Source organism: Pseudophryne corroboree, chromosome 11 (genome assembly GCF_028390025.1).
Source record: "Pseudophryne corroboree isolate aPseCor3 chromosome 11, aPseCor3.hap2, whole genome shotgun sequence".
NCBI classification, from domain to species: domain Eukaryota; kingdom Metazoa; phylum Chordata; class Amphibia; order Anura; family Myobatrachidae; genus Pseudophryne; species Pseudophryne corroboree.
In genome coordinates, this window is record NC_086454.1 from 154,019,889 (window position 1) to 154,036,110 (window position 16,222).

Here is a 16,222-nt window from a genome sequence, read left to right on the forward strand (position 1 = left end):
TACGGACTACGAGAAACAGAATTACCGGTGAGTAAATTCTTATTATATATATATATATGACTTATGAAATTATGAAGTTAAGATTCCTTAAAGAGAGTTCAAGCTTGAATATTACCGCTCTTTTTATATGATTCTTTATTTAAAGGCAGATCAAATCGTACAGAATAAGATATACACAGTAGTGATATATATACTAATTATAATTATATTAAGCTATGCTATGTTTCCTTCGTTACATAACATAAAACAACATGACATAAGTTTCACAAACAGTTTCAATTATTATCATATTTATACTTGCAAGTTAAAGATTGCCATCCCAAGAATCATTCCTTCTGCATGTTCTCCATGACTTCTCCTCCTGACTGACTTCCTTCCTTCTCCTTCTTCTTCTCCCTCTCCCTCTTCCTTCTAACTCCTAACTACAAGTCTGGTCCTTTTATCTCATATTTTACCAATTCAAACTATCATATTCTCATAGTTTCCAATGGAATAGGTAATTATAGGTTTGTCAGATTCCAAGGTGTAATAAAACAAACATTGAGCTGGGCTGTCGTGTCCTGTTCACAGAGGCATGGTGTCATAAAAGTGTGGTGTCCACACTGCCTTAAGCAAGTATAGTATTGTAAAATCTGGAATGTCTTTTCATCCAAAGTTCTGTTGTATTGACAAGTTTTCCTGGGGTCGGTTACACAATGTTTTATCAATGGATGTGATCTCTTTTCATAGTAGTTAATTTATGCTCCCTAGCTTTTAACCTTCACTGGACAATAGACAAACCAGTAGATTCTGATCTACTGTAAGCACACCTGTGAATTCCAATGACCAACAGAGCTCTGTCACATACCTATTATCATTTATGGCCTAATACCTTTTCTCTACAATGACTCTTGATCTTACTGTAACCTCTCTGGCCTTATTTATGACTAGAGCAGAATAAACCTGTTCCCTACACTATTTTTTACCATCTTGCAGTAAAACACAAATATACAGTATATCTATATAAACACATACACAAACCTAATTTCTTAAATCAGCTAAACATTACCTCATACATTCAAACTTATTTCATATCTATTCCTTACTATATATATCCACTATACTGTCCACTATGGTAACATCGCCTATTTATAATGAATTATATTTTGATTCAGACAACATCTATTGCCCTAATATTATACTAAGTGCAGACAATTACCTATAAGGCAACAGTCCCCATCACCGGATGATTCGGCTGTCACCCCAGGCCAGGATTTCTCTCCTGTGGTGGCTACAGTCTTCCAACCTGTTGGAAGGTCGACGCTTTGGGATTCAGGATTAGATCCTCCTCACGACGGATGCGAGTCTAAGAGGATGGGAAGCTGTCACCCAAGGTGCGCATTTCCAGGGCATGTGATCTGCCTAAGAGGCCCTACTTCCGATCAACATTCTGGAACTTCGGGCTATCCACAATGCTCTGATTCAAGCATCCCCTCTACTCCGGGATCAGGCGATTCAGGTGCAGTCGGACAACGCCACAGCGGTGGCGTACATCAATTGACAAGGAGGGACAAAAAGCAGAGCCTGCATGCGAGAAGTGTCCAGAATACTCCTCTGGGCAGAAAGAAATGCAAGAGCACTGTCCGTGATCTTCATTCCTGGAGTGGACAACTGGGAAGCACGCTTCTCAGCCGCCACGACCTCCACCCGGGGTAGTGGGGACTACACCCTCAGGTGTTTCAACAGATCATCGACAGGTGGGGATACCCACAGATCGACTTGATGGCCTCTCGCCTCAACATGAAGGTTCGCTGCTATTGCTCACAAACCATCGCCTTGGACTTACAAGCTGGTCTACCTGTTTCCTACTATTCCGCTGTTCCCAATGGTGCTCAAGCGGATCAGACATCAAAGAGTGGAAGCAATCTTGATTGCCCCAGATTGGCCCTGAAAAGCGTGGTACATGGCTCTTCTGGACATGTCCGTAGAGGACCCTTGGCCTCTGCCGCTAAGAAGGGATCTTCTTCAACAAGGACCGTTCATCTACCCGGACTTACGGCGTCTTCGTTAGACGGCTTGGAAGTTGAGCGGAACATCCTAGCTGACAAAGGGCTTTCCAAAAAGGTCATTGCCACTATGGTGCAAGCCAGAAAACCTGTGACGTCAAAACACTATCATCATATCTGATGGAGATATGTTTCTTGGTGTGAGGAACGCACAGAATTCCACTTAGGAAGGTTCCTACGGTTCCTGGAGGCTGGTGTGGATAAAGGCTTACGTCTGGGATCCATTAAGGTCCAGATTTCAGCTCTTTCCATCTTCTTCCAGAAGAAGTTGTCTCTCTTGCCGTAAGTTCAGGCCTTCTTGCAAGGGGTGCTTCACATACAACCTCCTTTTGTGCCGCCTGCAGCACCTTGGGATCTGGATGTAGTGTTAAGCTTTCTACAGTCCTCCTGGTTTTGAACCTCTGATGACGGTAGAAGATAAGTACCTCACGTTGGATTAGGCTTACTATCCAACAGGCCTATGCGTCAGCAGCCTTACCTATTCCACAGTCTCTGAAGGCCCACTCTACCAGATCGCCCTTCGGCCCTTCAACTATTCCGAGCTGCTACCTGGTCGGGGGAGAACACCTTTGTGAAGTTCTACAAGTTTGATACACTGGCCCAAGAGGATACCCAGTTTGGACAGGCGGTGCTGCAGATGTCTCCGCTCGTTCCCGTCCGTTCTGGAAGCTTTGAGACATCCCCATCGCACTAATCTGTTCCCCAATATCCCTTATGGATGCTAGAGAAAATAGGATTTTGAATACCTACCAGTAAATCCTTTTCTCGTAGTCCATAAGGGATATTGGGCGCCCGCCTCTGTGCGGTGACTTTCTGCAGGTTCTCTGTTGTGTTACCTGTTCAGCTGTTGATGTTGCCAGCCGTTGCTGGCCCGGTTATGTTTTGGTTTGCTGGTGGGTAAATCTCACCACACTTGTTGGTATGTCATTCTCCTTCGGGCACTGTTTTACCTATAACTGAGCTGTAGGAGTAGGCAAAGAGGGGAGGAGACAGCACACCCAGTTAACGAAATTTAAAGTGCACTGGCTCCTTGGGCCTGTCTATACCCATTGTACTAATCTGCTCCCCAGTATCCCTTATGGACTATGAGAAAAGGATTTACCGGTAGGTATTAAAAATCCTATTTTACAACCAATGCAGAGAATTCAATTCCCGGGTCTCATCTTGGACACAATACAATTGAGTGTGTTACTTCCGGAGGGCAAGATTCGAGACATCAAGGAGATGTTTCAACTGGTTTTACAAAATCAGATGGTATTGTTACATCTCTGTGTACAGCTTCTGGGAAAGATGGAGGCATCCTTCGAAGTTATCCAGAATGGCAGACTACATCCCAGACCTTTTCAATTAAATCCGATTGCCCAGGGGGCAAGCATGCATCTACTTCTTCACAAAAGAATTTGCTTGTCACCTCAAGCCAGGACTTCGTTGCTTTGGTGGTCGGTTCACAGGAACCTATCTAAGGGAAAAAAGTTTGCAATCTGGGATTGGATAATTTTGACGACTGATGTCAGTCTCAGGATAGGGTGCAGTACTAGGCAACCATCAATTTCAGTGGAGATGGTCACAGCATGAGAGCAGCTTGCTAATAAATGTACTGTAACTAAGAGCCATCTACAATGCACTCCTTCAAGCGGAGAGTCTAGTAAGAGCTCAACATGTGAGGGTGCAATCGGACAATGTAACAGCAGCGGCATACATAAATCATCAGGGACTAACAAAGTCGCATAGCCTTAAGAGAAGCTACAAAGATTCTGTCCTGGATGGAAAGACACAACATAGTTCTGTCGGCAACCTTCATTCCAGGTGTGGACAATTGGAAGGCGGATAACCTCAGCCGTCAAGATATGCACCCAGGAGAATGGAGTCTACACCCCCAGGTCTTCAAAGCAGTTGTAAGAAGATGGGGATTACCGCAGGTAGATCTCATGACCTCTTGGAACAACCATCAGTTGCCGAGATATGTGGCCAGGACGCGAGATCCAGCAGCGGAAGCAGTGGACGCGCTGACAGTGCACTGGAATTACGACCTTGTATACGTATTCCCACTGTTTCCTTTAACAAGAGTGTTAAAAAAAGTGAAACAGGAAAGAGGTAGGTAAACTTGATAGCGCCAGATTGGCCTTGCAGAAGTTGGATCTGAAGAAACTTCTGGCGGACGTGCCTTGGAGGCTGCCGCAGAGGGAGGATCTGCTATAACAAGGCCCTTTTCTGCATCCGGATCTGAACCAACAGCGTTTGACGGCATGGTTCTTGAAACCAGGATTTTAAGGGAGAAGGCTATCCCGAGATCAGCTATCCCTACCATATTAGCAGCACGGAAACTGGTCACAGTGGCACGCTTCCATAGGATCTGGACGAGATATATGGACAGGTGTTAGCCTAAGGGTTAGAACCCTAGAGAATTCCGCCTTACTACATTGTTGAAATTTCTCCAATAAGGTTTGAATGGCGGATTACGTTTAGGATGCTTGAAGGTCCAGGTCTCGCCACTTTCAATTCTTTTGCAACAAAAACTGGCGTCCCTGCAGGAGGTTCAGACCTTTTTACAGGGAGTTTTGAGAATTCAACCACCTTTTCGTCCTCTCACGGCTCCGTGGGATCTCAAGTTGGCGTTGGAGTTTTTGAAATCTGACCTTTTCAAACCTTTAGAGTGGGCAGATCTAAAATATGTGTGTTGGAAAATTGTCTTACTATTGGCTTTAGCATCAGCAAGAAGGGTCTCTGAATTGTGGGCCCTGTCATGTAAGAGTCCTTTTCTTGTCTTTCATGAAGACAGGGTGGAACTCTGTACGAAGGCGTAGTTTTTACCTAAGGTGGTATCTGGTTTTCATATAAACCAACCAATGGTGGTTCCATCGTTCCAGGGAGTGTCAGATGGGGACCTTTTACCTGGATGTGGTCAGAGCTTTAAGAGTGTACGTACAGGCTACTAGTTCTCTTAGAACAGACACCTTGTTTGTTCTGTATGATTGCTCCAGGAGAGGTTAGCCAGCTTCAAAACAAACCTTGGCTAGATGGATTAGACTGAGCATCAAGCAAGCATATATCTCAAAAGGTAAGAGAGTTCCGTTTCAGATGGGTGCTTATACCACCAGATCTGTGTGGGCTTCTTGGGCTGCGGATAGAGGAGCTTCTACTGCCCAACTTCGTAGAGCGGCAACGTGGTCCTCAGCACACACATTCACTTGCTTTTACAAATTTGATACTTTTGCTTCTAGAGATTCAAATTTTGGTAGTTTGGTTCTCCAGGCTTCGCACAGCACTCCCGCCCATGGGAGTATCTTTGGGACGTCCCCAGCTGTATAGCTCTCCAGTGTCCCCTAGTGGATGATAGAGGAAAGAGGATTTTGGTACTTACGATAAATCCATTTCTCTGAATCCACTCGGGGACACTGGACGCCCACCTCGATCCGGTCAACCTTCGTGTTCTTGTTATATTGGGTCAAACAAGTTAGTATTGTTTTGACAGTTCTTGGTTGCTGTTTGATGTTGTTGTGATATGTTTGGTTCCTTCCCGTGAGGCATGAGTCTTTCATGTTCCCTATTCTCTCCGTCAAATTTTTCAAACTCGAGGGATAGGGGGTGTGAAGAGGGAGGAGCCAGTTGTGAATAATTTTTTTTTTAATTAGTATTAATTCATTGTACCACCTCCGGTCTGCAATCTTCACACCCCCAGCTGTATAGATCTCCAGAGTCCCTGAGTGGATTCAGAGAAATGGATTTATTGTTAAGTACCAAAATCCTCTTATTGGATGCTCCCCACAGTATTTTATTGTATCACTTACTTTTATAGTACAGGTTGAGTATCCCTTATCCGAAATGCTTGCGACCAGAGGTATTTTGGATAACTGATTTTTCCGTATTTTGGAATAATTAGATACCATAATGAGATATCATGGTGATGGGACTTAAATATAAGCACAGAATGCATTTATGTTACATATACACCTTATACACACAGCCTGAAGGTCATTTTAGACAATATTTTTTATAACTTTGGGGGTAATTCCAAGTTGATCGCAGCAGGAAATTTTTTAGCAGTTGGGCAAAACCATGTGCACTGCAGGGCGGGCAGATATAACGTGCAGAGAGAGTTAGATTTGGGTGGGTTATTTTGTTTCTGTGCAGGGTAAATACTGGCTGCTATATTTTTCACTGCAAATTAGATTGCAGATTGAACACACCACACCTAAATCAAACTCTCTGCACATGTTAAATCTGCCTCCCCTGCAGTGCACATGGTTTTGCTCAACTGCTAAAAAATTACCTGCTGCGATCAACTTGGAATTACCCCCTTTGTGCATTAAACAAAGTGTGTCTACATTCACACAATTCATTTATGTTTCATAAACACCTTATACACACATATAGTAAAAGCAGTTTAAGGGAAGAAAATTGTGCGCAGTCTAGCTGCTGGAAGAGACACACTTTCCTGAAGGATCCTACTCCCTTCACCATAAGTGCCACAAAAAAGAAAAAGTGGAAAGTATAACTTATCCTGCGCTTGTCTTTGTTTTCATTGACAGTGATCAGATGCTCAGATACAGATTTTGTTGAAGCATAAAAAAGTTGAAAAAGAGTGGATAATAGTGAAGCACAATTTAATACATATAAAATTCATATATTACACTTAAAAATTCGAACACATAATCATAGCAGCAATAATTGAATAAAAGTGTATTGCACAGAATTCCCACTAAACATGCGCTATATGGCGCGGACGGATGATGCAGCCGGGGATCATAAGAAACGTCACCTACCACAAAGGACCATGGGACATGATAGAATTAGCTGTGTATAGGGTCCAGCTGAGTGGGTGACGTTCGGATTGGCTATTTGATAGTTTAAGTATCAGTACTGAGGCAGCAGTATTGTGAACAACACACCTCGAAAAAGACTCCTGTTTGGAGTGGAAACGCGTCGGTGGAAACACACAGAAGCCGTGGGACAGCACACTGGAGGACTTGCCATCTGGTTCCAGTCATACGAGGATTGAGGGGATTCCCGGGATCCTCCAAAACAAAAACCCGCATGCTGGTTTAGAACTGTTTACAGTTCTTTAAACATTGGTAATTATCCACCAGTCTTGTTTTCTCATGGGAATTCTGTGCAATACACTTTTATTCAATTATTGCTGCTATGATTATGTGTTCGAATTTTTAAGTGTAATATATGAATTTTATATGTATTAAATTGTGCTTCACTATTATCCACTCTTTTTCAACTTTTTTATGCTTCAACAAAATCTGTATCTGAGTATCTGACCTTATACACACAGCCTAATGGTCATTTAATACATTATTTTTAATAACTTTGTGTATTAAAGTTTGTGTACATTGAGCTATCAAAAAACAAAGGTTTCACTATCTCACGCTCACTCAAAAAAGTCCATATTTCTGAATATTTGGATATGGTATACTCAACCTGTATTATTATTTGATAAAGGACTTTAGTATAAAATAAAGAGAGGTGACTGCTTACAGATCTACTTACCTGTATATTTATGTGACTAGAAAACCGTTCCATGTGATCAGGGCCAGTTCTAGACCTTGTGGCGCCCAGGGCGAAAGTTTCCTTTAGTGCCCCTCCCCCACACAGGTAAAACAGGGTTAGTGCATGCCGTAGGCGTGTGTCAAAAATAGGGGTGTGGCTTCATGGGGAATGGGCGTGATCATAGTTATTCCCCTTGTAGTTGTGCCTCCTGTAGCTGTGCCGCTAGTAGCGCCACTTACCAAAAAAATAAATACTCCGCATTCTTCCTCCTGCTTCCCGAGCGCTGCTGCCCTTCATCTCCGTCCGCCAGCGCCGCTCCTCGGATCTATGAGAGAGACGTCTTGCCGTCTCTCCCATAGCACCGCACAGACACTAGAGGTCAATTATGACCTCTAGCATCTATGGCCGCTCCCACAATGCCGTGCGGTGCGCAATGACGTAATTGCGCATGGCACTGGCACCAGTAGCGGATCTGGCCACGGCGGCGGGGCCCTCGGGACAGCGTGGGTTTTTTTTTGTCCTCCTAAGTACAATTTGTGTATGTTTTAAGGTAGATAATAGTGGACAGTTGTAATAAATTGTGTGTTACTAGTTTGTCATAGAAGTCATCTGTTCTGTTATTTCCATTAAATGAAGCGATAGCTGGTCTTACACTCTTGTCTAACTCTACCTGTTTTCAAAAACCTTTTTCCCTGGTTTTCAGAGCATGTTATTTTATTTGAAAATAGTTTTCTTGTACAATTTCTTCCAATAATTTTTTATTTTATTATTGTAGATTCAAACATCAGACGTTATTTGCAGCTGACGGATTCTGCTCTCAGTGCTTCCCGGGAAAAAGAGAAACAGAGATACCAGGGCATGTTTGACTAGCTGCTTGCACAATTTTATTTGTGGTCTGTCTTCAAAGCTGACAATAAATATAAGACTTTGTATAGTGACAGCCATCTCTCTATATAAAACTAAAAGCATCTGTATCTGCCTTCCAGTATTGTATATAAAAGTGTAGCAAGTAAGAACATACATACGCACAGTTCTACCAGTTTGCACAACATGAGCGTTTACACACAGTGCTTACCAGAGTGCGCCTCAATACTGGTCAGTTACCACCAACTGTTCATGTTTTAAGGGCTATTGGGGCAGATGTATTAAACCTGGAGAAAGGATAAAGAAGTGATAAGTGGAAGGTGATAACGCACCAGCCAGTCAGCTCCTAAAGGGGGGTACTCACGGGAGAGATGTGTGCTGAGCGATCTTAACACAGACCGCTCAGCACACATCTCTCACCCCGCTCAGCACAGCGCGATGTGCTGAGCGAGGGGGAAAGCCGACGGGGGGGGCGCTCACTTCACACAACGGTGAAGTGAGCGACCCGCTAGATTGAGCCTGCATGCAGCTCAATCTAGCATCGGCGATAGCGATGCGCGGGGCCGCGCATCGCTATCGCTGGAGGGCATACACACGGCAGATCCGTGCTTAAAATCTAAGCAATCTAGCAAGATTGCTTAGATTTTAAGTACGGATCTCTCCGTGTGTACCCCCCTTAACTGTCATTTTTCAAATTTGTAATGATTGGCTGGTGCGTTATCACCTCACACTTATCACTTATTTATCCCTTCTCCAGGTTAATACATCAGCCCCTTTGTTTGTAATGCATACGTGATCTAATCCAATACTGAACAAGTCCCCTCACCGTGACAAGTATTAACACACCCCAGCAACCAAAATGTTAGACCTAGGTTGTAAGACGTCCATGCTTGTGCTACCACAGCCTGTCATGGCCCCTTCTACACAAAATGCTAAGAGTAAGTCAGTTGGGGTACACATGCAGCTGTATGAATGTGGAGGACATTGGTGCTAGTATGTTATGGAAGCATTTAGTGATGCACTAGGGGATATTAGTGTAGGAATACTTACTGGTATGGTATGCTCTGCACAGTACACATTCATCCTTACAAAATTGATGGCTTCTAACCCTTTCCACTGGCTACCTACAGTAGATTTTGAAGAAATTATTTAATGTATTTGACTGGACCTGTGGCTATCTCACAAAGACACAAATCTTGCCTGTGGGGAAACCTGAGCACCAGGGTTTTCTCTTACGTCCTAGAGGATGCTGGGGTCCACATTAGTACCAGGGGGGTATAGACGGGTCCACTAGGAGCCATTGGCACTTTAAGAGTTTGAGAGTGTGGGCTGGCTCCTCCCTCTATGCCCGTCCTACCAGACTCAGTTTAGAAAATGTGCCCGGAGAAGCCGGTCACAGCTAGGGGAGCTTGCCTGTGTTTTCCTAGTAAAATGTTGTTTTAGAGTTGTTGTTTTTTTTTTTTTTTTTTAAAAGCAGGCTGCTGGCAACAACCTCCCTGCAGCGAGGGACTGAGAGGGGGAGCAGTATCCGCCCTGCGGGGTCTGAGTCACTGTCTCCGCTGACTGGACACTGAGCTCCAGAGGGGTCTAAGTGTTCTCCGCCACAGGGGACCGCTCGCCCCAGCAGCATGCCGCCACCCCGTTGCAGAGCTGAAGAATCGGTGGCAAGTGAGACACCGACCCTCCTAGCAAGCGGCAACAGGGTAGGAGTTTAGTATTAACTGCGCTCTGGGGATGGCTCAGCGGTACATGGTGCGGCGCTGTGAGGGGCGCCCTGAGCCAGCGCTGCACCCTACACTGATCTAGAAGCCTGTCGGGGTCCCAGGATCTCAGCCAGCACTAAATCCTCAGGCCAGTATAAGCAGAAGAAGAGCAGGAAGATAGCGCCATTTTAGAGGCGGAGCTTCTCAGAGCGGACCCAGCAGCGTTTCAGCGCCATTTTCCTGCCTGCACAGCGCTGACCAGGAAAGAAGGTCCCTACACAGCAACTCCAGCTATCTGTAAACGGTACCAGGGGGTTGTAGAAGGGGAGGGAGGCTGCAATACGACTGTGTATCCTATTAAGGTGCACAGCCAGCGCTGCAAGGGGTCTCCCTTTGGTAAAAGCGCTGTGTGTGGGTTGGCTCCAATCTCTGTGTCTCTCTTGCCATTCTTGGGGGGAAACTCTGCCCTCACCTGTGTGTGTGTGTGGAGTGTTTGGTGGTCTCCAGGGACACTGTGTCATATGCCGCTGAGGATATGTCCTCACAGGATGATCCCATTCCATGTAATCAGGATAGCACTGGTTTAGCACAGATTCCAGCAAGGGAACCTGAATGGTTTTCCTCTATCAAATCTTGGATTACTCATATTTCTGACAGGGTTGCGAGTAATGAGTCTGCAACCCAGGTATTACAGAACTCAATGGCAGTATGGCCCGATTCTGGTACCTCAGGACGCCCCGCTATATACCCCCAGAAACGTGTGCTTGTTAACATCACGCAAGATGACACGGATACCGATTCTGATACCACAGACTGTAATGGTAATGTGTTGCGGGGGTCTGCCTCTCTTACAAAGGGGGTGCAATTAATGATAGAGGCTATCGGGGATGTGTTAAATATAAATGATACCACACCTGAGCAGGTTGAGGAGGCTTTTTTCACTGAAAATAAGAAAGCCTCGCTAACCTTCCCTTGCATCAAAGGAATTGAATGCTATATTTGAGAAAGCATGGGAAAACCTGGAGAAAAAATTCCAGGTGGCGTCTCCTTTCCCTGAGGAGGATCGAAAAAAATGGGAAAACCTGCATATTGTTGACGCTATATATTTCCCTTTTTACAGGTACTATATACGCAGACGGACAATTAAATTAAATAATGATAGACTTATAATGTTTAGAGATGTCCGTTTGGGCATATAATTTCAGGCGCGATATAAACAAAACTAATTAGCCTTATAAAATATTACTTAAAAAAGGAAATCTTTTTACTGAAAACTGGTCACTAAAAAGGTTATAGACCTATAGGCCGCTCCCACATGGTACTCTGAAATTGTACCAGAATAAAATTATACCATGATCCTGCTGAGCATACATGCATATATATCTCTCTAAGAGCGCTTTTGTCTTTTAACCATTTATTATACAATAAAATACAATTAGCTTTGCATTAATCAATTACCATAAAATAACATAAAAAATACCATAGGGCTACTTTGAAACACTATAGTGTACTATAATTCCAAGACTATAGATAGTATCCTCTCATTTAACAATCATTGCTTTCCATCTATAGCCAGCTGTTGCTTGGATGCAGTGCCGTTTCTAGCGGCGGGCGAGCCGTGCAACCGCACGGGGCGCCCGCCGTGGCACTTTGTGACCACTGCTCTCCTCCCTCTCTCTCCCCCCGAGCGCTCCTGCTCGGGGGGCGGGGCTTCGCGGAATGACGCGTTTGCGTCGTGACGTCACGACGCATACGCGTCATTTCGCGAAGCCCCGCCCCCCGAGCAGGAGCGCTCGGGGGGAGAGAGAGGGAGGAGAGGAGGACTGGAGATAACCATCGACAGAGGAGGCGGCCGGCGCGCGGGACCCGAAGAGCGGCAAGTTGTAAGTATTCATTCTCTCTCTCTCCCCCCACTTGACACCTGCCGCACTGTGTAAAGTGGGGATACCTGCCGCACTGTGTAAAATGGGGGCACCTGCCGCACTGTGTAAATGGGGATACCTGCCGCACTGTGTAAAATGGGGGCACCTGCCGCACTGTGTAAAATGGGGGCACCTGCCGCACTGTGTAAAATGGGGGCACCTGCCGCACTGTGTAAAATGGGGGCACCTGCCGCACTGTGTAAAATGGGGGCACCTGCCGCACTGTGTAAAATGGGGATACCTGCCGCACTGTGTAAAATGGGGGCACCTGCCGCACTGTGTAAAATGGGGGCACCTGCCGCACTGTGTAAAATGGGGGCACCTGCCGCACTGTGTAAAATGGGGGCACCTGCCGCACTGTGTAAAATGGGGGCACCTGCCGCACTGTGTAAAATGGGGATACCTGCCGCACTGTGTAAAATGGGGGCACCTGCCGCACTGTGTAAAATGGGGGCACCTGCCGCACTGTGTAAAATGGGGGCACCTGCCGCACTGTGTAAAATGGGGGCACCTGCCGCACTGTGTAAAATGGGGGCACCTGCCGCACTGTGTAAAATGGGGACACCTGCCTGCCGCACTTTGTAAAATGGGGACACCTGCCTGCCGCACTTTGTAAAATGGGGACACCTGCCTGCCGCGCTGTGTAATATGGGGACACTTGCCTGGTGTAATGTGTAAAAAGGGGACTTTTTTATTTCAATTTTTTCCCCCTGTGGTGGGTGTGATATCAGACGAGACCACGCCCACTGTAATGAGACCACGCCCATTTCAATCAGGCCACACAGCCTTATCGGGAGCGCGCGCGCATGCTTTTTTTCTGGCTATATGGGGGGGGGGGCACGCAATTTTTTTTTTATAGCAATGGGGGGGGGGGGGCGCATTTTGAAATCTCGCACTGGGAGCCAAATTGTCTAGAAACGGCCCTGCTTGGATGAAAAAAGATACTTTGAATCCTTTTAATTTCCACTGCTGTAACTTGAAGTATTAAAAGTCCAGATTTAACAGATAGAAAGTCTCTCCAATTAATTATTTGTCTGAATAAGTATAATTATACCATGTATTCCAAAATCTATAGTTGTTCCTAGATTCTGTTTTTATAGATGTATGCCGGCTATAGAACAATAGTACATTTTGCTTTATCAAGTTATAGCAACTAGGATTTTATTCCTTATTGTAGCACAGTTGTTAGGACAGCTGCCAAATTATAGATGTTTTATAAATAGTGTATTCTCACCACAGTCACACACTTGGGTGTACAGATCCGGAAAAAAGCAGTGCCCGGCTGCGGCAGCACGCCGCTGGATAAACCTTTTGCTGGAGTCGCTTATTTTCCGAAACCAGTCACCTTTTCATTCCCCAGCCGGGGTCAGCGGTGTGTTGGTATGACTGGCGGTGTCCGGCTGCAGCTACACGCCGCCTCTCCTCTCCTCGTTAGGTGCCGCTCAGCTCTTTCTCTTGCTGGAATTAGTATTCAGTGTTTCCGCTGCAGCTCAGAGGTGAAGACAGTATCCCAGGTGTGCAGGTGTTTCAAAGCCCAAATAGTGGATTATCCTTAACGCGTTTCTCCGTTGTGTCCTTTTAACGGTTTCCTCAGAAGGTATCCAGCAGTGCTTAGCACCATCCTATTTAAACTGGTCTCCTCCAATCGATTTCATTTGTTAATTAGAAGAGACGGGTGTATTGCTGATATCTTATGCAATTAGATAGTGACCAGCTGAATGTTCTTTATAACAATTCTAAGGAGACAAATCTCCCATAGTACCTATATATATATATAGGTGTTTCCCCCCCCCTCATATTTCATACTTCCTTTTATAGAATTTATTATTACAGAACAATAAAAAGTAATAATAATCATAATAAAACCATCAATATATACATATAAATAATTATATATATATATATATATATAATGGCAACACGTGAATAGAAACAATATCGTCAGGGTAGAGAGATAAATGAATATAGCAAACCAACAATCCTATTAGGAAGAGCGTGGCCCAGTGGACAGAACCACCAGCTCCCACCACGCCAACCCGGGTTCAAATCCCGCCTAATAATTCTTTTTGTCTATTATATTGTTATGATATTAATGGCATTAATCTCACCACCGTACATAACAGAGTGTACTTCATAATCAACCCTCAAAACTCTTTCTTCCTCGATTTTTTAGGAGTCTAACAGGATTGTAATTGTTAACTATTACTATCATGAACAGATCTAATGTGACTTCTATAATAATAAGGTTTTTAGAAACAAAGGGAACAGACTTATACAAAACCCGAGTTGTTTACCAGAGCTCTTTTTTAGATGTCATCAGGTAAACCACATTTTTCCATGAATATGCAGATCTCATATATTATTCATTTCTATATTGTCATTAAGCCCTAAAGGCGATAATGAACCAAGAGAGAAGATCCAAAACTCCTCCCTTTTACAGAGACGATTGAACCTATCCCCACCTCTTGCGGTAACTGGTATAAGCTCAATACCCTGTACCACGAGACCATCCATATTACCTTGATGTTTAAATTTAAACATCAAGGTAATTTCTCTGACGTCCTAGTGGATGCTGGGGACTCCGTAAGGACCATGGGGAATAGACGGCTCCGCAGGAGACTGGGCACATCTAAAGAAAGATTTAGGACTATCTGGTGTGCACTGGCTCCTCCCCCTATGACCCTCCTCCAAGCCTCAGTTAGATTTCTGTGCCCGGCTGAGCTGGATGCACACTAGGGGCTCTCCTGAGCTCCTAGGAAGAAAGTATATTTTAGGTTTTTTATTTTCAGTGAGACCTGCTGGCAACAGGCTCACTGCATCGAGGGACTAAGGGGAGAAGAAGCGAACCTACCTAAGTGGTGGTAGCTTGGGCTTCTTAGGCTACTGGACACCATTAGCTCCAGAGGGATCGAACACAGGACCCGACCTCGTCGTCCGTTCCCGGAGCCGCGCCGCCGTCCCCCTTACAGAAGCAAGAAGGCGGTCCGGAAAATCGGCGGCTGAAGACTTTTGTCTTCTCCAAGGTAGCGCACAGCACTGCAGCTGTGCGCCATTGCTCCTCATGCACACCTCACACTCCGGTCACTGATGGGTGCAGGGCGCTGGGGGGGGGGGCGCCCTGAGCAGCAATACTGACACCTTGGCTGGCAAACTGGCACCATATATAGCCCCAGAGGCTATATAGGTGCTTTTTAACCCCTGCCAGAATCCATAAAAATGCGGGAGAAAGTCCGCGAAAAAGGGGCGGCGCTATCTCCTTCAGCACACTGGCGCCATTTTTCCCTCACAGCTCCGTTGGAGGGAAGCTCCCTGGCTCTCCCCTGCAGTCAATACACTACAGAAAGGGTTAAAAAGAGAGGGGGGGGCACAATTTAGGCGCAGTATACAATATATATAGGCAGCTATAAGGGAAAACACTCTTTATATGTGATATCCCTGTGATATATAGCGCCCTGGTGTGTGCTGGCATACTCTCCCTCTGTCTCCCCAAAGGGCTTTGTGGGGTCCTGTCCTCTGTCAGAGCATTCCCTGTGTGTATGCTGTGTGTCGGTACGGCTGTGTCGACATGTATGAGGAGGATAATGATGTGGAGGCGGAGCGAATGCCTGTAAATGTGATGTCACCCCCTGCGGGATCGACACCGGTGTGGTTGGACTTATGGAAGGATTACGTGAAAGTGTCAACTCCTTACACAAAAGGTCGACGACACAGAACAGCCGGCTACTCAGCTTGTGCCTGTTCCAGCGTCTCAAATGTCATGGGGGGCTCTAAAAACGCCCGCTACCTCAGATGGCAGAAACAGATGTCGACACGGATACCGACTCCAGTGTCGACGACGATGAGACTAGTGTACCCTCCAAATAGGTCCACCCGTTACATGATTGAGGCAATGAAAAATGTATTACACATTTATGATAATACCCCAGGTACCACATAAAAGGGTATTATGTTTGGTGGCAGAAAACTACCAGTAGTTTTTCCTGCATCTGAGAAATTAAATGAGGTGTGTGAGGAAGCGTGGTCTTCCCCCGGTAAGAAATTGATAATTTCTAGACGGTTATTGGCAGCGTACCCTTTCCCGCCAGAGGATAGGTCACGTTGGGAAACACCCCATAGGGTAGATACAGCGCTTACACGCTTATCAGAAAAGGTGGCACTACCGTCTCCGGATACGGCCGCCCTGAAGGAACCT

The 16,222-nt window shown here is 45.4% G+C and overlaps 1 protein-coding gene across 2 annotated transcripts in view; it reads left to right on the forward strand.

The window, feature by feature from the left end:
• TTC9C (tetratricopeptide repeat domain 9C) overlaps positions 1-8,479 on the forward strand; it is a 166,066-nt gene extending 157,587 nt beyond the window's left edge. For both annotated transcript variants that reach the window (XM_063944987.1, XM_063944986.1), the window contains exon 4: positions 8,317-8,479. In XM_063944987.1, the coding sequence (XP_063801057.1) occupies positions 8,317-8,411 (95 nt within the window). In that variant the 3' untranslated portion in view covers positions 8,412-8,479. The remainder of the gene's footprint in view (positions 1-8,316) is intronic.
• The last annotated feature ends 7,743 nt before the right edge of the window (positions 8,480-16,222 follow it).